Source organism: Lepidochelys olivacea (genome assembly GCF_965140295.1).
Source record: "Lepidochelys olivacea isolate rLepOli2 genome assembly, chromosome: 7".
NCBI classification, from domain to species: Eukaryota; Metazoa; Chordata; order Testudines; family Cheloniidae; genus Lepidochelys; species Lepidochelys olivacea.
In genome coordinates this window covers 46,882,743-46,905,510 of record NC_140417.1, presented here as the reverse complement: position 1 = coordinate 46,905,510, position 22,768 = coordinate 46,882,743, and the positions used below count along the sequence as shown (strand labels likewise).

The 22,768-nt window shown below is 59.2% G+C and overlaps 2 protein-coding genes across 2 annotated transcripts in view; both read left to right on the top strand.

Annotated features, from left to right (window-relative positions):
* ABHD14B (abhydrolase domain containing 14B) lies at positions 1-7,433 on the top strand. The gene is made up of 4 exons (XM_084633385.1): positions 1-157; positions 3,279-3,515; positions 4,224-4,465; positions 6,287-7,433. The coding sequence occupies exons 1-4, from the start codon at positions 22-24 to the stop codon at positions 6,467-6,469; spliced, it is 798 nt and encodes a 265-aa protein (XP_084489511.1). The 5' UTR covers positions 1-21; the 3' UTR covers positions 6,470-7,433.
* A 6,366-nt stretch (positions 7,434-13,799) lies between these two features.
* PCBP4 (poly(rC) binding protein 4) overlaps positions 13,800-22,768 on the top strand; it is a 34,922-nt gene continuing 25,953 nt past the window's right edge. Inside the window, exon 1 of the mRNA XM_084633228.1 lies at positions 13,800-13,929. The gene's annotated coding sequence lies outside the window, so the exon portion shown is untranslated. The remainder of the gene's footprint in view (positions 13,930-22,768) is intronic.

Sequence of the window (22,768 nt, the reverse complement as noted above, 5' to 3'; positions counted from 1 at the left end):
CCACTAGGGGTCACTGCGCCCATGGGGCGGCGCTCGCACCCTGTTGCCAGGCCCGTCTCCGCCCCTGGTTGGCGTCACGGCTCGCGCCCGGGCTTCCTGGCCGACCTTCGACCCCGGGAAGCGCGGTCTTCGCGGGCCGCCCCTCCCCGCTCGGCAGGTATCGCCCCCCGCGCGCTGCTGGGGAAGGGCCCGGGGCAGCCGCTTTGCCAGGGCCCCTGCTCTCGGGCACCTCCGGTCCGCCCCAGAGCTGGGGCAGAGACCGGGACGCTGCGGCTGCCGGGAGCCCGCCTGGCTCCGAGCGACGGGGCCATCAGCCCAGCACCCTGGCTCAGACAGAGGCCAGGGCCAGCTGCTTCAAACCCCGCCCCCCGCGGCCCCCCGCAGCCTTAGCTACAGGGCCCCCCGCCCTCTGGGGCCAACCCCGCCCCCTCCCCAGCCTTAGCCACGGGGCCCCCCGCCCTCTGCGGCCAACCCCGCCCCCTCCCCAGCCTTAGCCACGGGGCCCCCCGCCCTCTGGGGCCAACCCCGCCCCCTCCCCAGCCTTAGCCACGGGCCAACCCCGCCCTCTGGGGCCAACCCCGCCCCCTCCCCAGCCTTAGCCACGGGGCCCCCCGCCCTCTGGGGCCAACCCCGCCCCCTCCCCAGCCTTAGCCACGGGGCCCCCCGCCCTCTGGGGCCAACCCCGCCCCCTCCCGAGCCTTAGCCACGGGGCCTCCCGCCCTCTGGGGCCAACCCCGCCCCCTCCCCAGCCTTAGCCACGGGCCAACCCCGCCCTCTGGGGCCAACCCTGCAGCCTTAGCCACGGGGCCCCCCGCCCTCTGGGGCCAACCCCGCCCCCTCCCCAGCCTTAGCCACGGGGCCCCCCGCCCTCTGGGGCCAACCCTGCAGCCTTAGCCACGGGGCCCCCCGCCCTCTGGGGCCAACCCCGCCCCCTCCCGAGCCTTAGCCACGGGGCCCCCCGCCCTCTGGGGCCAACCCCGCCCCCTCCCCAGCCTTAGCCACGGGGCCCCCCGCCCTCTGGGGCCAACCCCGCCCCCTCCCCAGCCTTAGCCACGGGGCCCCCCGCCCTCTGGGGCCAACCCCGCCCCCTCCCCAGCCTTAGCCACGGGGCCCCCCGCCCTCTGGGGCCAACCCCGCCCCCTCCCCAGCCTTAGCCACGGGGCCCCCCGCCCTCTGCGGCCAACCCCGCCCCCTCCCCAGCCTTAGCCACGGGGCCCCCCGCCCTCTGGGGCCAACCCCGCCCCCTCCCCAGCCTTAGCCACGGGCCAACCCCGCCCTCTGGGGCCAACCCCGCCCCCTCCCCAGCCTTAGCCACGGGGCCCCCCGCCCTCTGGGGCCAACCCCGCCCCCTCCCCAGCCTTAGCCACGGGGCCCCCCGCCCTCTGGGGCCAACCCCGCCCCCTCCCGAGCCTTAGCCACGGGGCCTCCCGCCCTCTGGGGCCAACCCCGCCCCCTCCCCAGCCTTAGCCACGGGCCAACCCCGCCCTCTGGGGCCAACCCTGCAGCCTTAGCCACGGGGCCCCCCGCCCTCTGGGGCCAACCCCGCCCCCTCCCCAGCCTTAGCCACGGGGCCCCCCGCCCTCTGGGGCCAACCCTGCAGCCTTAGCCACGGGGCCCCCCGCCCTCTGGGGCCAACCCCGCCCCCTCCCGAGCCTTAGCCACGGGGCCCCCCGCCCTCTGGGGCCAACCCCGCCCCCTCCCCAGCCTTAGCCACGGGGCCCCCCGCCCTCTGGGGCCAACCCCGCCCCCTCCCCAGCCTTAGCCACGGGGCCCCCCGCCCTCTGGGGCCAACCCCGCCCCCTCCCCAGCCTTAGCCACGGGGCCCCCCGCCCTCTGGGGCCAACCCCGCCCCCTCCCCAGCCTTAGCCACGGGCCAACCCCGCCCTCTGGGGCCAACCCCGCCCCCTCCCCAGCCTTAGCCACGGGGCCCCCCGCCCTCCGCAGCCTTAGCCACGGGGCCCCCCGCCCTCTGGGGCCAACCCCGCCCCCTCCCGAGCCTTAGCCACGGGGCCCCCCGCCCTCTGGGGCCAACCCCGCCCCCTCCCGAGCCTTAGCCACGGGGCCCCCCGCCCTCTGGGGCCAACCCCGCCCCCTCCCGAGCCTTAGCCACGGGGCCCCCCGCCCTCTGGGGCCAACCCCGGAGCCTTAGCTACCGGGCCCCCCCGCCCTCTGGGGCCAACTCCCCCCCCCCCCGCAGCCTTAGCTACGGGGCCAGCCCCACCCTCTGGGGCCGCAGCCTTAGCCACGGGGCCAACCCCGCCTTCTGGGGCCACCCCGCCCCCCGCAGCCTTAGCCACGGAGCCAACCCTGCCTTCTGGGGCCACCCCACAGCCTTAGCCACGGTGCCAACCCTGCTTTCTGGGGCCAACCCTTTAGCCTTAGCCATGGGGCCCCCCGCCCTCTGGGGCCAACCCCGCCCCCCCTGCAGCCTTAGCCATGGGGCCCCCCGCCCCTGCAGGGTTGGCCCCGGGGCCCTCCGCAGCTGTTTCTTCCTGAACCTGCTCACTGAGCAGGTCATGCCCTGGCTCAGGAGGGTTCGTTAAAACCCTCTCTCTAATGGAACAGGTTTCAGAGTAGCAGCTGTGTTAGTCTGTATTTGCAAAAAAAAAAAAAAAAAAAAAGGAGTACCTTAGAGACTAACCGATTTATTTGAGCATATGCTCTCTAAGGTGCCACAAGTATCCTTTTCTAAGGGAACAATGCGTGATCTCACTGTCATTGTACATGTCTGATCCTCTGTGAAAACCTGCTGGGCTCCTGGAGCAGTGAGTTCCACCAGTGAACAGTATACTACCTTCTAAGTATTGCCACAAATCAGCTGTGAATATCCTAACTTGTCAATTTGATTGAAGCCCCACTGATTGCAGTTTTGTAGAAGGGTGAAGAGTGCATTCACTTACTTTCATTAGCCAACTGGTATTGGATCAGATAATAGGTCTTCTCTCTAAATATCTGCCCAGACACGCCCAGTCTGTTCCTGGGTCGCTACTGGCCTGCCCCACTGCTACTTGCTCTCCCATTCCCCTGTGATCCCCTATTCATCCCCCCCTCCAAAAACAAAGTTTCCAAGTGTACCATCCCCCCCACCCCCGCGTACCTGATGAGGCCATCCCAGTGAATGGACAGCAACCCCCAGTGTTATACTGTCCACCCACTAGCATTGAGATGAGGCAGTGAAGAGCTAAGTAAATAGGGTCCTTTGTGCCTAGATCAGGGACTGTGCCCAGAGTCCATTCTGGGGGGGCACAGGGCTCAGCCCAGGTTCCCGTCTCTTTCAGGACTGCTTGAAAGCACGAACAGGGAGGCCATGGCCACCCCGCAGGTGACGGTGGGCACCATCACGGTGGATGGGCAAACCCTGTTCTACCGGCAGGCCAATCCGGCCCAGCAGGCCCCCAAGCTGTCTGTCCTGCTGCTCCACGGCATTCGCTTTTCATCTGAGACCTGGCTCAACCTGCAGACGCTGTCTAAGCTGGCGGATGCTGGCTACCGCGCTGTGGCCATCGATCTGCCAGGTACAGCTGCTCGGCCACTGGAGGAATCCCTTCAATGCACAGCCCCATGGGTGGGGCTGGGTGGGAGAACAGCCCTCAGGTGCCGGGGTGGCATAAGCTCCTCGGGCGAGGAATGTCCCATCATAGGAGCACTCACGCTGTGCATGGCTCTAGCATCTCCCCCTGAGAGCTTTCACGAGCATTCCCTATACCCCGTAACTCCCCTGTGATATGGGATCAGATGGGGAAACTGAGGCTTGGAGAGGTTTCATGCCTGACCCACACATATACCAGGAGTCAACAGCATAACTGAGACTAGAACCCAGGTGTTCTCACTCAGGTCCTTCCCTTTAACTAGCAGATGCCATTTTCTCATGGCCTGTGGAGCAGAACCCAGGTGTTCTGGCTCCCAGCCCCCTCCGTAGCTCCCTGCACCTTTTCTGAGTCATACTGTCAGTGAAAGCTGAGGAATGACCCTGTTGTGACACTAGGGGCCAGACTATTGCCATCTCCCTGCCCACCTCTATACTGTTTTTGTCTGTCTGGGGACCAGGGCTGATGGGGGGGGGATCTGCCCCCCCCCAAGTCTGTAACTGGGGTGATGTGGGGGGGGTGAATTGGGAAGGGGTAGGGCCCCAGTGAACGTGATGCACCAGGACTGCAGATTTCTCACGAGGGGCCTGCCAGCAATATCCGTAACACAGAGGGGTTTTGTCTCACGTGGTCCAGGGCTTGGCCATTCCAAGGAGGCGACAGCTCCGGCTCCTGTTGGGCAGCCTGCCCCTGGGGGTTTCCTGAAGGCTGTCTGTGAGGCCCTGCAGCTGGGCCAGGTGGTTGTGATCAGCCCATCCCTCAGCGGGATGTATTCGCTCCCATTCCTCTTCCAGCACAGCCAGCTGGTCCAGGCCTACGTGCCGGTGGCGCCCATCTGCACCGAGAAGTTCCCCGCCACGCAGTACACCAGCATAAAGGTACAGCCCCTGGACTGGCAGGGAAGGGGCAAGTCTCTGTCGTTGGGGACTCTGGTGTCCAGGCAGGGGCAGAGAACACTAGGCTGGGGGATGGGGTGGAAGAGCTAAGGCACTGGGCAGACACCGGGAAGTGGGTGAAGGGAATCGAGGTTGCAGACGTGTAACAGAGCAGTGGGGGAACCGGAGAATCCGAATCCAAGCCCCCACTAAAGGGAATGTCCAGCAGTAATACTCAAGCTCCATCAGGACAAAGCACTCCGTGTAGCACAATCAGCGTGACAGAAACCAGCACCTGTAGCCTGGCCTTATGACTCAAGGCCTAGGTGCTGCCCTGCACAGTTTTATGCTGGGCCACATCCATTCCTGGTGTAGCCCCACCTCACACAGTGGTGTTACACCCTTGTGACCTGGGCCCCTCCACTAGCTGGCAGACCCGTGGGACAATCTGCATTTCCCAGGCCCCTTTCACCACCTCCCTCACCCTGTGCTCACTGATCCCTCTCGTTTGCCCTTGTTCTAATGCTCCAGCCCCCACCAGTTTCAACCATTCCCACCCACCCCCCCTTTATTTTTTTAAAATCAACCTGCTGGAGAAAATGTTCCTTCTTTTTCCCCCAGTGTGGAACTTGTATCCCCTCCTCCTAAAATAACCCTGCTGTAAGAGCCATCCTCAGCCCTGCACCCGTGATCCGGGGGTAGGGTCTGAATTCTGCAGGGCTAAAAAAGGGAGCCTGAGCCCACTGGCAATGGGTCGCTCCCAGCTCCCCCCTGGGAAACCCTGTCCTTGCGTGCAGCCCTGGGAAGTGCAGGGCTGGGAGGGACATTTTTATGCACAGAGAGGGCGTTTTAGCTGCTGGTTTTCAGTATATTAGTTTGAATGTTTCTATTCTCTTGAGCTCTGTGCAGTGGGACCAGATCCTAAGCAGCATCCAAGCAGGCGGAGGGGAGTCAAAGTGACAATGCTATCTTTACGCCTCCCCTGCATCTTTATCCTGGGCTAGCCAGCAACTGAGCCAGTGCACAGGGTAACAGAGCAGGGCTGCTCTGCCAACAGCCTCTCAGGGCAGTTCTGGCACTCAGGATTGAGCACCGGGACCCTCCTTTTCATCCCCTTCTCCGAAAGCCAGGATGGTGGGAGGGCTGTCATGGCAACCATGCAGGGCTGGAGGATTCCCAGACCCTGTGGGAATTCCTTGGGTCACATACCCTATGGTTATGGCCCGTTTGCACCAGCTGACAGTCTGGGGCCTGGGCATGTGGGTGAAGGAATACAACAAATAGTCCGAAGAAAATGTGTCCTATTCTTCCAGATTTAAAACATCCATGGCACATCCAGATCACATGACCCTCGCCCAAGCACCGAGCCTTTGAACCTTTGCCCATCCCTGCTTTTAGCCTCCAGTTCTATCCCCCTCCAACACACACCTTGGTTTTTAGCTTCATGATTTGCCATTTTTGACATCTCACCTGACTCTGGACAGCAGCCCCTTAAGGCTCCAGCTCCCCATCTCCAGCGTTGGTCTGAATGCTGGGGGTCAGCAGATGCCCTGATTTCCGTGAGAGTTAAGCACCCAATTGTCTTTGAGGAGCTGGTTCCTAGAAAGGGATCATTCCCAACAACTCAATTCGAGAGGAAATTCCCAGACCCACGGGGGGCACGAAGCAATGCTCAGAACCAGTGAAGCTCCCAGGCAGGGATACACTCTCCCAGAGTTGCCAGGTTCTAGCCTCCCTCTTGTGCCACTGGCCCTGGTGATCAAAGCGAGCAGTACGCCCGTACCCACTGTCTGAGCTCTTGTGCCTTGTGTCCCCTCCTGCTAGACCCCCACGCTGATTGTGTATGGGGACCAGGACACCCAGCTCGGGGAAATAAGCCTGAACAACCTCAAGAACCTCCCCAATCACAAGGTGCTCCTGCTGAAAGGAGCAGGACATGCCTGTTACCTGGACAAGCCGGAGGAGTGGCACCTGGGCCTGCTGGACTTCCTGAAGAGCCTGGAGTGACGAGTGGCCTCTTTTCTTCCCCAGACCTCCAGTGCGCGATCTGTCAGGCACATGGCTGGCTCTTTGGTGCACACCTCCTGTGGAGGATCTGGGGCCCACAGCTTCTTTCTCTCACTAGAGCGGGTACTTAATTGATGGCTCCTTCCCGATCTCAGACAGTCGCAGCACACTGGGGGGTTAGCAAATGGTGGCCACGAAGCCAGAGGTGCCCTCCTGGCAGTCAGGTGCTTGCTCCTTTTCCTTCTTTTTAAAATGATTAGATTTGAAAGGTTTATCGAAGCTGCCTGGCCACTAGCATGGGGTGAGACTGGGGGTATTGAGGGCAGGTTCCCCAGCTGCACATTCTAGTGCAAACCCGTCCTGCAAATCCTAGCTCCATAGCTGTGTCAATGCCCCTGCTCCTGCCCTGCAGCGCCCCTGCTACTCCAGACCTGCCAGTGCCCCCAATCCTGCCCTTCAGCCCCCCCTGTGACTCCAGCCCTGCCCCCACCCAGCTCTGCCAGTGCCCCCAATCCTGTCCTGCAGCCCCCCTGCAACTCCAGCCCTGCCCCCACCCAGCTCTGCCAGTGCCCCCAATCCTGCCCTATAGCCTCCCTGCTACTCCAGCCCTATCCCCCACCCAGCTCTGCCAGTGTCCCCACACCTGCTCTGCAGCCCCCCTGCAATTCCAGCCCAACCACCCCAGTTCTGCTGCACACCTCAATCCTGACCTGTAGCACCCCTGGCTACTTCAGCCCTATCACAGCCCCAATGATGTGCCTTAATCCTGCTGTGAGCCTCACCGGAGCACATGCTGACACCCACGCGCAGCACTGCTTGGCTTGTGAGGAGCGACCCAGCCCCTGGGAGCCACACGGAGGCCAAACTTGCTACCAGCCTGGGATCGATCATTCAGGGAGCTTCCACCCAAACTCTGCGGCGACAGCACCTAATCCTTCACGAACAAATAAAACTCAGATCTGGGCCTCTGTCTCCATGCAGCTTTCCTCCCTTGCGCCAGTCCCCACCTCCTTCCCGCATGGCGATGACACCTGGCCCCCTCTCCCAGGAAGCCCACAGCCACGGCAGTTAGGAACAGGGTTGTACATGGAGAGGACTCAAATTCCAGCAAGAGCAGACAGAGGGAGTGGGGTCTGCAGCATGCTAGGGCAGAACAGTCCTTGGGGTCGGCTGCTGGAAGGGTGTAGGGCGGTTTGATTATTCCAGAGGCAGTGTGTCACATGGTTAGAGTAAGGGACTGGGTGTCAGAACTCCTGGGCTCTATTTCCAGCCCTGGAAAAGAGCATTGTCTAGGGAGTAGACCAGGAGCAATGGTTCGATGTCCAAGCTCCAGGAAGGAAGTGTGTCTAGTGGCTGTAGCTAAAGGCTGGGACTCAGAACTCCCATTTCCTGACCCGCAAGCAAAGCCCAGTTTCTACAATGGCCAGAGCCTTCGATATGATGGCAATTCCCTCTCCAGCACTGGTTCTCTACAGAGAGGAGGGGGTCCCCGAAAGGCAGTCTCTCCTGTGAAGAGGTCCACAGAATAATGGAGTAGGAGGAGCACTGCTCCGTGGGATAAACAGGCACAGCCCTCGGGAAGCGTGATCCAGGGCCAGGCGCAGCAAGATTAGCACCATGCCCCAGTCTTTCCTTGGGAATCCCCTGCCCCTTTCTGGAGCCAGCTGGCTGCGGCATGTGGCCAACAGCGGCCCCTGAGGTACACATCCCTTTGCATCAGCCCTGCTCCTACGGGACCTGCTCTCCCATCAGCCCCTGGACAATGGAGCTGGTTGATCTAGTTCACCATGGCTCAAGAGGAAAATGGCAAGTGACCTCCCTCCCCCCCCCCATCCCGGAGTAACAATGCAAATAGCTTCTTTTAAACGCCCTGGGGGATTACTGAGTGAGGGGCCGAGCTGAACAGATGGGGCACAGGCTAAAGCCGCCAGCCACATGGCTGCTCCAGAGCCACCTGGCCTGGTTCCTTAGCACTCAGCCCAGCCAGACGGAGGAGGGCTCTGATGCTCGGCTCGCACCCTGAATGGCTGAGGAGGAGGCTAGATAATGCTGAGCTTGATCCTCTTAGGCCATGCGGGGGATTTGCTCCCAGCTCAGCCAGGCCGGCCGTTGGCCAGGCCATGGGCATCCGTCACGACCACGTGGCCACCAAGCCCTGGGATGGAGGGGGTGAGGGAAGGGCCACAGGCTTTGAAGTGCCATGGCACTAAAGCACATCCAGCCCTGGGAGAGCAGCGGCTGTGCCTTGGCCCCAAGAGACAGGAGCTGGGAGGCCTCCATCTGCTTCTAGGGGGAGGTTGTTCACAGTGTTCTTGCTGGCCAAGGACTGAATGGGCCACGGAGATTAAATGCATCTTCCCACCACTAGAGGGTGCTCTCAAGAACAAGGGCAAAGGAGGGCTGCTCCTGCACTGGAGTTGCTAGCAGACTGCCCATCCAGCACCTTTTGCCCATGCGAATGTCCCCATCACTATCGGAGAGGAGAAGACGCTCCCCAAAACAGCGTGGTTCCCAGAGCTACAGCATAGGTGGTCAGGGCAAGCCCGGCTGGAAGGGCCAGGCACCTCCAACACTCAGCAAGTAATATTTCTAGTATCCCAGCAGTGCCCAGCGACCCCCACCAGGGATCAGGCCTGGGGGGTGCTGCACAGACGAGCTCCCATGTAGAACTCAGCAAGGATGGATTTGGGGGTTTGCTGGGGGGTGAACCTCCATTAAGGGTCCAACCCCGACATCACATTTCCATTTTGAGCCTTTTAAAATGATTTTGGATTTTTTAAAAATAAAGGCAAGGCAGGGAAAGGTGCTACCCCTTTAAGGCCGCACAGAGGGGAGTGGGTGAGACGGGCACAGGGCTGGCAGACTTGGTTATAGCGTTGGCGTGAGCTGGCCCGAGCCGTGGCCTCTTCTGCCCAGGATGAACTTGGCGCGTGTCTCATCTCTCTCTGCGCAACACCTGTGGCTGCAGCGTCATGAGGCACCTGCAGCCAGCTTTGCAAGCAGCAATCCTAGCGCCATGGTCTTGGCCTTGCTGTCTCCAGTGCAGCCAGGAGAGCTGGGCCTGGAGATCCCAGGGGTTACGGGGTTAAAATGCCTCTGGAGCCAGTTCCTGGGAGTGGCCCAGATCTGCTGGCTGATACAGAGGGGGATGGGCCTGTGCCCCCACAACCCCCTTTCAGAACACCCCAGCCCCAGTGCAGAAGGGGGAAGGACTACTTGCACCCTCAATGCACACACAGACCAGCCCCAAGCTGGCCCCAGCTCTGTGTAGCCCAGGGTGGTGCCATGTGCTGGTGCATTTGGATTCAGACAAGGGCCCGGCACACAGAGCTCTGGCCGTCCCCATGTGGGAGCATGCAGGGGCACGGCTACCCCTTTGCAGCAGTTGTGGCTCCTGTGTATTGCACTTACATTCTGCTCTCTGTGTTGCTGTCAGCTCCGTACCTTGCGTTCCCGCATCCAACCACTGCTCCAATTACCAAGGAGCATTTCTAGGCTCTCCTCTCGGGACTGTCGTGTTCCCGGCGCAGCACATCCTGCTAGCTGGCAGCAAGGATGGCGAGCTTCGTCCAACGCTGCCCGTTCTCCACTCCCTGCCCGCCCCCTCCACGTACTCGACTCCAGCCGTCCCCTCCCTGCAGGTTCTTGACTCCCCACCCATCCCTCCCTCCTCATCCTCTGCTCCCTGCCCACTCCTTCCTCCACATCCGTGGCTCCCAGCAGGTGGCATGCATTCCCCAGGGTGCATTGATGCTAGAGAGCAGCACAGCGCCCCACTTGCATCACAAGGCCCAGTCCTTGGAGTGTGAGCTCTTTGGGGCAGGGACTCCTACAGATACAGAACCTAGCACAATGGGGCCCTGGTCCCTGGGTGTGGGCTTGATGGGCTTCTAGCGTACAAAGAACAATACCAAGGTTGTCCGCATGGCCGACCGGCGCCAGAACAGAAGCTGCACGGTGGGATGTGACAGCGCAGCTGGAGGGCGCATGCCACAAGCACTGCATGGTAGGGTACCCTGATCCCTTGACATATCCTGCTCTGAGATGTGCGCCTGCAACCAGGAGGCCAGTTGGTCACCAGCAGGATCAGGGAGCGTCCCTCGCACAGGTCTGCCTGCTCCGTGCCAGGCTAGTTCTCCTCGCAGAGCAGTCTGGAACACAGCCCAGCGGGCAGCTCATGACAGCCAGTGCTATGGCAAACCACTGCTGGCAGCTGTGCAAGGGGGCATCTAAGACACAGCTGGACCACCGGGGAATGTTGGGAGCGGCACAGAGGCCTGGAGGAGCGACTGCGAGACACTTAATTGCCGCCCCTTGGGAGCCACCGATTGCACGGGTGACTTCCAAACTCCAGGGAGGCTCCGGGCATCCTTGACCCCAAAGAAGAAAAGCCTGCGCTGGGAGATGACGGTGCCGAGGGCACACTGCTCACCCCCAGGGGCGCTCGAAAGGCACAGGTGGGGGGGAAAGTAGCCGGACACCGCAGAGCGAGCAACAGCAAACTGGGGAGTGTGGCTAAGCTGGCAGAGACATGCCCACATTGCGACAACTCCAACACAGCGGGTCTCCTCCAGGAAGCCAGGCCAAGGCCCAGTGTTCACCAAGGGAGCCCCCCCACCATGTCTGTCCTCCCACACATGATGTGAAGAGACAGAGACAAGCAGCCATCAGGAAAGGTCTCCCAAATGGAGGGATGGAATGGACAGACCAGGAGGCGCCCCGGGCAGCCTCTGTCCTAGTCACATCCTGGGGAGGGGGTGGCAGTAGGCAGAGTGAGCCAGCCCCACAGGAGCTTTCTCTCCAATCCACTCTGAAAACAGTGGCACCATAACAGGCCCGCCTGCCTCCTGGAGCATCGCTGAGAGCCCAGCCGAGGGCAGCTGCTCAGGAGCATCAAACTGAGCAGTGAGATTAAAAAGTGGGGGCAGCAAAAGACGAGGCATTGTAGGAGGCTGCATGGGGTGGCGTGAGGGCAAATGCAAAGGCAGGCCTTCAAGCCAATGGTGGCCAGAGTCAGCATGGCGGGGCCCAAGCACAGTTCAGACAGGGACCCTGTTGCAGAGCTGAGGCTAGTGCAGTGGGGCTCCATGCCCCCCGCTAGCAGCGAGGCCATGGGCACAGTGTGGAGGCAGTCGCTAACATGGTGAAATCCTTGCCCTATTAAAGTCAACAGCAGTTTTGCCATTGACATAAGTGGGGCCAGCTCACCCCATCTTCCCTCCCCCCCCACCCCCATTTCTCTAGCTCAGGCAGAAAAGCCTAGATCTGAAGGCCTCACGTTTGATCCCTGCAGGTGCCCTGATCAGGACGCTTGCCAAACTGCATTTGAAACATACAAACCTTGCAAAAACCAGCCACAAGCAATCAAATTATGGAGCCAACTCTACACAACAGCAGAGATCACATCCGGTCAGTACCCAGCGCATCCAACTGGGTATTACCAGTACCTGTGCCAGCCACAGGGAGATCACTTTCCAAATCACCCCACCCAAGCACAGGACAGCCCATCACCTCCCATCATTCCTTTGCCCAATGACAAAAACCCAATGGGCCAGATCCTCGACTGGTGTGACTCCATGGGGCCTTCAGCAGTAACGGTGTCCATGTCAGAGCCCTGTGTCCTCCTGGTCCTGGTCCTTCTTCCGCACCATCCTCTTCACTGGAGGGTGACAACACATCGCCGCCCGCCATCAGCTGAGCATTGGAGGCAGAGACGCTGTGCCGGGTGGGGGGGGAGGGGAGGGGATGGTGGTGGTCCCCTGCTATAATGCAGGGAGTGAGAGCCCATCTTCACAGCCCCTGTGCTGTCTCCATCCCAGCCAATTGCAGCACCTATATGTCTGGGAATACTGGGCCACTGGGATGTTACCACTAGCCTGGCCCTTCACAAGGAAAACAACCAAAGCCACAACTGCCACCTCTCTGCAAGAAGTGCCCATTTTATGAGGACTGCATCCAAGGACACGCTGCCTGCCATGACTCCAGCAGGTGGGGGGAACACGTGCAGGGCCATCCCGCTATGGCATCTATATACATTGGAAAGGCAACACCTGGACAGGCTGAAAACCCCCAACTAAACCATGGAGGAACTCCTGCAAGAACTGCCTGATCCCTAGCCCTGCTGCACCAACGAGTGGATTAGTGGAAGAAATAGGGCCCATTTTGCTAAGATGAGTATTGCCAGCAAACTAATGCGACAGCCAGGAAACCAGAAACGTTCAGCAGAGCCATGCAGCAGCCTGGGAGCAGCTGCTGTCTGGAAGACGCGACGGGATCAGCTCTCGGGGAGATGTGTCTGCACCAGCCACGAAGTGGTCAGGCAACATGACAGCACCGACAGCCAGGCTCTGAAGGGGTGGTATTTAGGCTCCGAACTCCCTTCATGGCAGTGAACGTTAGGAGCTTAAATACCTTTGTGGATCTGGGCCTGGGGGGCTGCAGAGCCACATGGTTACAGTGGTGGGTCACATCTCATGACAGGTTCATGACCTCTTGGGGCCCTTTCCAGTCTACACTGCAAGCCTTCAGGAGCTACACCAATGCCATTTCCTATTGTCACCGGGTGTCTAGTGTAAAGGGGGAGGCTCCAGTGCCTGGGCATCAAAGCCCCCTTCGTTTGCGAGCTACGGGTGGCCACAGAACTGCCAGGCACCCCCGTAGGACCGCTCCCTCCAAACCCCGCTGACACTGCTTTAACTCTATGGACCACGGGATCCACTCTATCCCTCGGCCACCCATCCATCACAGCCTGGTGAACGGCCACTGGGCCCCGGGGGTCCCGTCACACATGCCCGCCCGGGCTAGTAGCAGCCTGCGGGGAATCTCCAGCACAGAGACACAGCGCCCCCTAGGCCTGTGCAGTGCAGGATGCAATCCAGCCTCTCACCTACCCAAGGCCCTCATCCCTAGAATTCCCCTCCACCAGGGTTAGCAACAGCAGGTGCCCAAGGGTTGATGGCTGGGTGGCACACTAGCTACCTGCTCTGTGACAGGCAGTGAGGAGGGGAGAGAGCAATGGAAAGGGAAGAGCCCTCCCTGTGCCAGGGACCCTGTGCCTGGCCCACTGGCGGTGTCCTTGACGCTGGGCCGGCCGCGCTGGCCGCTCGGTTACCAGGAAAGAATGCAATTACAAAGGGCGAGCATATGCCAGCGGAGGGGGGGGCCGGTGGGGGTGGGGGTGGGGGATGGAATGTCCCTGTCCTTGGCAGATGGCCTTACCCAGTATGCATTGTTCCTTTTAGTGTCTCCTTTATCCGCTGTAATTGGATCCTAGAGGGAGGGATGGAGGATGGGCGGGATGGGGGGTGGGGGGGGGGAATATTCCCGAGCCTCTGGCCTGTGCCTCGCCTGTCAAGCATTTCATTGTTCTTGGCTGATGTCACTCCCAGTTGTTACCAGCGCCTCTCCGGGTGACAATGTGGGACTAAGAGGCGCAGCCAGCCTGGGGACAGACAGAAAAGGTAAGCGAATGGGGGAGATCTGTAACTCTGGGGGTGCCGGCACGGCAGAGAGGGCGCCCCGGCAGTGGCCCCACAGCAGAGCAGGGTGCAAGGTGTTACTGATTGAGATAGCAAGTCTGCCCGGAGTGGAGGTGAAATAGTGACTGGGCAATGGAACTGGGGGTGAGGGGGGAACATGCCAGCCCCAACACCTGCTCCATGGGGTGAACACAAGGCGACTTTGCTTTGCATGCTCCATGGCTCGCTGAGTGGGACGCAATGTTCCAGCCCCGTCCCAGGCTGCTCAGTAACGCGGGGATTCGAGGGGAGAAAGAGCTAAAGTTTTCCTCCTCTCGGAGCCATGTGTTTCCCTGGCAAGGAGCTCCAAAGCTGCCTCTGGGGGGCTGGGAGAAGGGAGCTGCTCCCAGAAACCAGTCGGAAGGGTCTGAGGATGCCTCCAAGTTACCTCCCCGCCCTGTTTTAGTTGGAGCGGAGAGGTCCCAGAGGCCAGGGAGCATATATGGTGCCAGAGGGCCAGTCCCCAGTCCAAGTGGCAGGTACCCAGCACCCGGGGGCACTTGCAGACTCACATGCCAGGAAGCGACAGGGTCTCCAGAGGACCTTTGTCTCTCTGCGCAGATTTGTTCCCATCGCCAGGGGCTGCACAGGGCTCAGCAAAGGGATTATTTTAGTGTCCAAGCAAGGAAGGGACTGGCAGTGCTGGCTGCAGCCTGACACAGCACTCTAGGCATTCGGAAAGCTTCCCACTCACACAGCTCTGCCCGTGCTCCTCAGTCCTGACCCACTACCCATGCTACTCCTTTCCCAGCACCTTACTCCAGCTCAGCAGGGCCCACGCTCTGCTCCGCTGCTCGGACCTGCACCCAGCTCTTGCTAGTGGGCCACAGGCCCAGCCCTGCAGTCTCATTCCCGCTCTGGGTCCCCCCCTACTCAGCTCAGCTGGTGCCTCTCAGCCCTGTCTTGGCATCACCATACAGTGGCCCCAAATCTGACATCACTGCATCTCCTATTCCTCTGGGCCTGAGTCCCCCCACAGCTCTTCCAGTGCCCCTCATTCCTATTCCCTGCCACCTGTAGCCCTGAGCTGGGATCACCACTGTTCTGAATCAATGAGGACACAGATCCAGGGGAGTCAGTGATGAGGCCATCCAATTCATTCCACTGGTGACCCAGCCCTGGCCTCCTGCAGGGAAGCCCGCACGCACCACCTGCCGCCCCACAGCTGCAGATTGCTTTCATTCTTCCAACCCCGCTCTGTCCTTTGTTCCCATTAGCCACCCAAATGCCATTCGCCGCTGGGCATCTTACTCACACAGACCCGAGCACTACTCACATGACATAAAAATAATAATAAATAATAATAATAATGTGCATAGCACTGGGCACTGTGCCAGGCAGCCTGAGCCCACAAGGGAGGTGCCATATCTAGCAGGGCACTCCTACCCAGTTGGGACCAAAAAAAAAATCCCACCTATATAAAACTCCCTCTGGATGATCCACAGAGCCATTTTATGGTGCATCTCCAGGGAAGTCAATGGGGTGAACGTGGCCCATGTGTCCATTTGGCTGGCACAAAGGGAGGGCTGTAGAGGCAGAGAGTAGCCCTTGAGCCCCTCCATTTCCCAGGTGAGGTTTCCTGTTGAGCAAGATGAGCCACCACCCACCAGCCTGCTTAGATTGGTTTGCCCATCTGTGCGCAAGAAGGGTTAATAAGGACCACCAAAGGTTGATGCCACATTCTTTGGGCGGGAGCTGTATCTTGGGAACCCCACGCTCAAAGGCCCTCAAATTTGGACCACTGACCCTACCCCACATCTCCATGAGGCACATCAATTTTCGAGACAATCTGAGTCAGCACAAGGATTTTAGGGCACTTGGAAAAAAATGAGCTGGTAAACAGTAAGCAAGTCTTAACCTTAAGTAGAGCAAAAACAACGAGGAGTCCTTGTGGCACCTTAGAGACTAACAAATTTATTTGGGCCTAAGCTTTCGTGAGCTAGAACCCAAAGGGGTGTGTAAGGGGATGGGTCCCAGATACGGTGGAGACAGAACGTCACTGCCATCAGCTAAGCTTTGCATGAGACAGCCACATTCCAAGCCGTGACTTTATCCTTTCCCTGCAATGGACATGACAAACTGGGGAAATCTCTGGCAGGTTTCACTGCCACCCCATCCCCACCCCTATTTCTGCTCTTAACCCCTATTTCAGCATGCCAACAGCTTTTGGCGTCCCTGGGTGGGCAACAAGGCTGCAATTTAGCTTTGCCCGGATCCCTTCCGGCGGTCTATATGAGCCTTCCAGGACCAGACTTCCTCCCCCCCAGCTAAAATCCAGATCCTGCAGAGAACCCCTTGCCCCTTAACCTCGAGACAGAATTTTCCAAGGGGCACCCCCCACCACGTGACATCTTCCCAGGAGTCTCCCCATCAGCTCCAGTAGGATGCTCCATGTCCATTCCCCTCTCCCAGCACCAGTGACACATTCTTTCCCATCCCCTTTTGAGGTGTGGGGGACACTCTCAAGACCCCCTCCCCACCTCACCAAAGTACTCTCCTCCCCCAGCAGACTCTCTCAGCCCTGAGCTGCCCAAGGGTTTCTAATTCCCCTCTGGCCACAAACATTTGCCCCTTTGTCCTTTGAAAGCCTCACATCCTCCAGCCTGCCTCGTCTGTGTCATAAGGGAAGCAGGGACCAGCCTTCAGAGCATCTGTAAAGTGATCCTGTGAATGAACCCCCTCCTCCTCACCGGGCTAGGAACACATGGGGAATTGTTCTCGGCCCCAGGATGAGAGCACCCTCCTTCCTGTGAAAGCTGGGGGCGGGATGGGGAGGGCTAAAGAGGAAGCTACCCACACACACAAACTTTCACTGCAGCTGGGGAGCTCTGCATTACCCTTTGTGTGCTGGAGAATGTGGGGGCTCAGAGAGGATTAGGGGCACAGAGACTTGGTGTTCTGTATACACTGCATAGCCATAAAGGGCTTCCCCGATCAGCACTTCCTGGTGGCAACGGTGAAATTAGAACTCAGATCCTCAGAACAAAATGCACGGCTGCCGGTCCTAAGAAAGCCCCTGCACCCATGGCCAGTGACTGGCCTGATTTCTCTATGCTGGCTATTAGGGCACCAATTATCCCAGTTCAGTTTAGGGGTGCACAAAACATAAGGATTAAAACCCACTGATCCAGTGATCAGAGCACAGGACAGGGGGCCAGTAGCTTCCGAGTTCTAATCTTGGCTCTGCCACTGTTACCTGGGGCCTGCAACATTATCCGTCAGTGCCTCAGTTTCCCCATCTAATGTGGGGACAATAGTGACCTATCCGTGGGGAAGCCATGAGGATTGTAAAGCACTTTGCAAGGAAAGCCATCTCATTATCATCCCAGTACCCCAGACTCATGCGCTTGGAGCAGCGGGTCGTTACACCTGGTCCTGCCCAGGCTGCCAGGACCCTAAGTAGAAGGGAGGGGTTGACTCAAGAGAGGCAGAGCTGACATCCAATCAAACGACAGAATGCCACAAGGTCCGGTGCATGCCTAGCACAGCTAAGCGCACACAAGAGAGCTGCTTCCCCAGCTCGCCTCCGGGCTCCTCCTCGTAGGGGGAAGAATGTGCTGGGCTCAGCTGACTCCCACTGGATCTAAGGGCCCCTGACAGGCAACCTGCAGGCGATCCCTAGCAAACCACCTTTGTAGCGGCTCTGGGAAGGGCAGGACAGAGTTGTGGGGAGTCAAAGGATATTTTAGAGATACCGGGACCATCAAGCCAGGTCACCCCTGTTTTTGCTACAGTGCCCCACAGGTCCTAACCCTTTAATGAAGGGGTGGGGCAGAGGCGGGAGGGGGCTGGATCTCTCACAAAGGCTTCCTTTCTCCCCAGTGTAGATTAGTCATTGCCGTTCCCTACGCAGGAGCACAGACAAACAGCAAACAAAGGCACATGTGAGCAGATCGTCTAGCATAGAAACCAAGCTGAACAAGATGGGGGTGGGGGTACGTAAAACCTCTCGGCCCTTCCTGTGCCATAAAGAAGCCAGGAGGGGCATGCTCCCCTCCTGCCCCCTAACCGAGCTGCCCTTATGGAAAAGACAAGGGCCGGATTTCAGACACAGGGCCCCAAGCACCGTGGCTTCCATGCAGTAACGTCCCGACAGCTGACCCGCATGGCAGGAATAGTCACGCTGCATTCACCCTCGAGCTCAGGGCACTTTGCAAATGCTCACAAAGTGAACTCCCCTAAGGTCTACACTACAGACCTACATCGGTCTAACTGCGTCGCTGAGGGGTGTGAAAAATCCAGCCCCCGAGTGACGCGGTTATACCAACGTTACCCTGGGATCAGCCTCTCCAGTCAGCATAGCTATTGCCTCTTGGGGAGGTGGATTAATTATGCCAATGGGAGAAGCTCTCCCAAAGCATCTTGCAGCTGTAGCACTGTACATGAAGACAAGCCCTGAGTGAGGGGAGCAGCACTGGCCAAGGTGCTCCTCTGGCTCCTGTTACCATAACACAGGAGCACCTAACAGCCTTTAACATAGTCATCCTCAGCAGGGCAGGGAAGTAATGTCACCCCCATTTCACAGATGGGCAAACTGAGGCACTGAGCGGCTATGTGACTTGCCCAAGGTCACTCAGAGCAGAGAATTGAACTCTTAGTTGCAGGCTAGCACCTAACCACTGGGCCATCCATTCTTTCCATAACACTTGGGGAAACTGAGGCACAGAGCCTTGTCCTTAGCTGCACAGCACATCAGTAGCAAATCCAGTCACCTGACCCCTCTGTCCACCCCTTCTTCCTTGCCATGGGAAGTGGGGGATATGGCCAGAGAAGCTCTTCTCCTGGACAGCCAATCGTCCTGTCACTCAACCTGATTGTCTTGGTCAATATGCCACGTCTGTGGGGGCCACAAACCTACGGTCTTGGCAGGCCTGGAGCTGACTCAGCCCTCTGCAGAGAGCCACAGCCCTTGCCCTGGAAATGCCCCAGAGCTCAGGATCAGGAGGTCGCAGGAAGGGTGTTAAAAATGAAACCCTTCCCAATGCCCCTGGGTGCAGTAGGCGTGTTCCATCCGCCCCTCATGCGTCAGGTCTAGCCATCTCCCTCTGCCAGCGGACCCCCCCCAACTCCCACTCACTGGGGCAGCTCAGGGGCTCCCCGGCCTGAGAGCTGTAGGGAGTCGGAACTGCCTTCGAGGCTTGTCGCACCAGATCCACTCTGTTCCCATCCCTCAGCAGCAGGGCCAACTCCCCGGGGCTTTGGGGTATGTGAGCGGAGGTCTGTCTCTCTCTCTCTCGCCGGATCATACAAGCCCCAAGGGAAGCGTCTCCCTGCTGGCCCCTGGCTGTCCTCTGACAGTAAGCTGGGTGCTTTGATCACGGCTCCGAGCTCCACGGGCCAGGCACAGAGCGCTGCCCTGCCAATGGATCAGGCAGCAACAAGAGGTGTGGGCTGCTGATCCTTTTCATCCCATGACCTACTCTCTCATGCCATCTGCTCCCTTCCCAGAGTGCCAGTCACACCCACTATCTGCCATGGCAAACACCGCTTCCCCCTCCCTGGGGAGCTGGGCACCAACCAGAGCAGGGGGACTACCTCTCCCCTCCCAGCCAGGAGGTAGGAGTGCCTCTGCAAAACACAGTGCTGCCTGCAGACAAAGCCAAGGGCTGGCCATCGGCTTACTTTACCCAACCTCAAGCAGATCAAGTGAGGAGGGAGGGAGGGATCATCTCGGTAGGGGGGCCTCTGATCCGCACTAGGAGGGGGTTTTAGCAGACCCCTTCTGGGGTCATGCACCAGATGCACTCCGGCATCACTCGACTGACTGCCAGGGGAACCCACGTGCCTCCCAAACGCTCTGCTAAGACAAGGCCCCAGCTACAGAAGGGCTGCATCTCCCATCCCCAGCCCAAGCGGGCAGAACCCACCTGGCTAAGATTCAGAGTAATGGGTCCCCAGTGCTAACACCGCTGATTTTGCTGGCCTGACTCTGGATCGACCCCTGCGTAAGAGGAGCTCAGAGTGGGGCCCAGCTACCAACTGGGGTCTTGAGGAGTAATTGGGGTTAGAGGCTGGAGGAGTGTGACTGTCACTCATGTGCGGGGGGGCAAGAACTCCCACAGGGCTTATGGACAGGAGCCATGAGAGGGGTGGGGGTCCCGCAGCAGGGACTGCCCCTTGGGATCAGACAGTGTATCTCACCACTGGTTTCCTGATGGGCTTCTGTGAAGAGCACATGCAAAGTTGCTCCCTGTGGGGGGCGGGGGGGGGGGCACCTGCCCAGCTGCAGAGCTAGGAATTAGCTCCCATATCTGGGAGAAATGGGGGCATCTGGCCAGGGCTGTCCTGGGTTATTGCAAGGTGGGGGGCAGGACGGGGTGTGGCCAGGGCAGCCCCATGTGCTGCTGGCTTCTGCAGGGGCTGCCCTTGCTGATCCCCCTTTGGTCTCACTGCACCAGCGTTTATCTTGTGGCTGCATTTCCCCACCCCTTACATGTCCCAGCAGACTCGTATCACATTATTTCAGCCCCATAGACGGCTTCTGGATCACGGAAAACCTGCGTTCCTTTACAAACACTAGTCCGTGAGCACACGCTCAGTGCCTGTCCACAGGGGAACTCAGCAGCCAGCCCATGCCCGCAGTGCTGCCAGACCCGCTCACCAATGCCTGCTGGGGTGCGCGCTTACATCCTGCTGGCACCCATCACCTTCCGGGGCACTGCTGGCACTGAACTGTGGCACACGCAGCTGCTCCTACCCCCTAACCCTCTCCCCACACACACTTCCTGCAGGTCCTGCGGTCTCCTACCCGCCCACTGACCTGTCCGAACCCTGCTTGGCTCTAGGGGGGTGGAATGGCTGTAGACACAATTCAGGAAGGCAAGATGACCTCACCCTCTCCAGCAGCCACGCCAACCAACCCTGGACTGCCCGGGGCTCTGTAAGCAGGGAGCTGTTCAGAACCGCTAGGCCCTGGCAGGAATGCATTGCGGGGCTAGGCTCTCAGTTGCTTTTCATCGGCCTCACCCCATCAAAGCTGGTGCACCTCCACTGAGAATCCGGCCCCTGGCGTGCTGCCCAGGAAGGGAGCTGAAGGAAAGACCCCCTTAGCACCCCACATGATCACTGCAACATGCAAGAGACCTGTCCCCTTTCCCAGCCTGCATTATCATCCTCTTCAACCAAGCTTGGCATGCCGTCTCCTGAGCTGGAGTCCAAATAAACCCCCCCATTACCCGAGACCCTTTGATGGGATAGCTGCCGCCTGGGACAGCTGGTTGAGATCAGAGAAGCAGCTTGACCGTGTCTGCATTTACACAGCTGTTGCCTTCTCGCTGGGTAAACTAGCATTTTGTGCCCGGTTTTCTTTAGGATTCGCAGAAGGGAATCCAGGGGCTTAACTATTTTGACCCTGGATATTAAACCACCCAAAGTCCCCTCCCCCTTCGCCACCCCCCTCCCCAAGTACAGCTGTGTCAGGGCGGTTCAGAGCAGCGGGACCCAGGTGGGGGCTGGATCGAGCACCCCAGCTCGCATGTGAGTTTGCATTCCCTGAATGCTTCCCCTGAACTTGGCGAGGACATCACAGATTATTGGCAGTGGTGGTGCCGAGTGCGGGGAAGGGGTGGGGGGCTCGGTAAAAGTTGCTCAGAGGGTAATGCGGGCTTACACGTGGATGCGGGGGGACAAACAAATGCACACGGAAGACCAGGAATGGGACCTTGAAAAAAAGCCGACCTCTTGGAGAATCAGTCTCCCCAGAAGGGAGACCAGAGCAGGAGGGCTACAAGGACAGATCTGTCATATGCAAAGGCAAAGCAAAATGCAGCAGGCCAGAGACTAGGGGCCCTCTGAGCCACAATCAGTTGGCAGCATGGGAGATAAAGTGGGCGGTGCTGTGCTGTAACTATGCCCCACCTACAAGTCCAAGCCCCATCCATAAACCCAAGATATAGTTATGAACCCCAATCTTGCCCACAAGCTAAAACCCAAGACGCGCCCACACTCTCAGCCCCATCCACACACCCAAACCTCACTATTACGAGCCACGCCTACAATTCAAAACCCCACCCAGAAGCCAGAACCCTGCCTACAGTCCCACACCCTGCCAGTCCCAAAACATGCCCATACTCCCAAACCCCACCTACAATCTAGCACCAGATGCTTCTGGCCCAGTGATCAACAGGAACAGTTCACCGTACCCAGAGTTGTCGGAATCGTTCCGGGCTACCGTCTCACTGGGATGGGCAGCACAGAACTTGGGTGCAAGGCTGGCTGGCTGCAAGCACAGGCTCGGGTCACATTTGGGAAGCCCCAGCCAGTACAGTCCATCTGACCCTGGCTATGCAAACATCTCACCAAGGAAAAGGCAAGATTAGCTGGTGTCCTTTAACAAGGCCAGGGCTGTGTGTTGCTCAGCTGTATTTTTTATAGGCATTTCAATAGCACCCATCACCTTAGTGTTTGGGCACTTTTAACATTTAACTCTTTAAATGACAAACAACATTTCCCAAATATAGGGAGCAAAGCCCCACGCTGATCTTGCAACATATACGAGGCAGCAATTTTGCCATCAGCCTGAATGCAAGGGGTGTGGGCAGGAGCTGGTGCTTACAGAAACCTAGGCACGGTTGCAGCACTCCCTGGACACAGGGAGCTGGATTAGAGCCAGGTCCTAGATATCTGGGCCTGGCACTCTGGGAGAGCACAGAGCAGCGAGAAACCCAGGGCCTGTTCAGGGAGAGGTGGAAGGGGAAGATCAAAGAGCCTGAGAAGGAACAGAAGGAAGAATCCATTTGAACAGGGACAGGGAGCAAGAGCTCAGAGCCTGGGGAACATGGGA

Excerpts from the sequence above, each read along its gene's own strand:
- ABHD14B (XM_084633385.1), top strand. The coding sequence starts at position 22 with ATGGGGCGGCGCTCGCACCCTGTTGCCAGGCCCGTCTCCGCCCCTGGT. Across the intron at positions 3,516-4,223 it reads TGTGGCCATCGATCTGCCAG|GGCTTGGCCATTCCAAGGAG; the intron begins GTACAGCTGCTC and ends CACGTGGTCCAG. Across the intron at positions 4,466-6,286 it reads CGCAGTACACCAGCATAAAG|ACCCCCACGCTGATTGTGTA; the intron begins GTACAGCCCCTG and ends CCCTCCTGCTAG.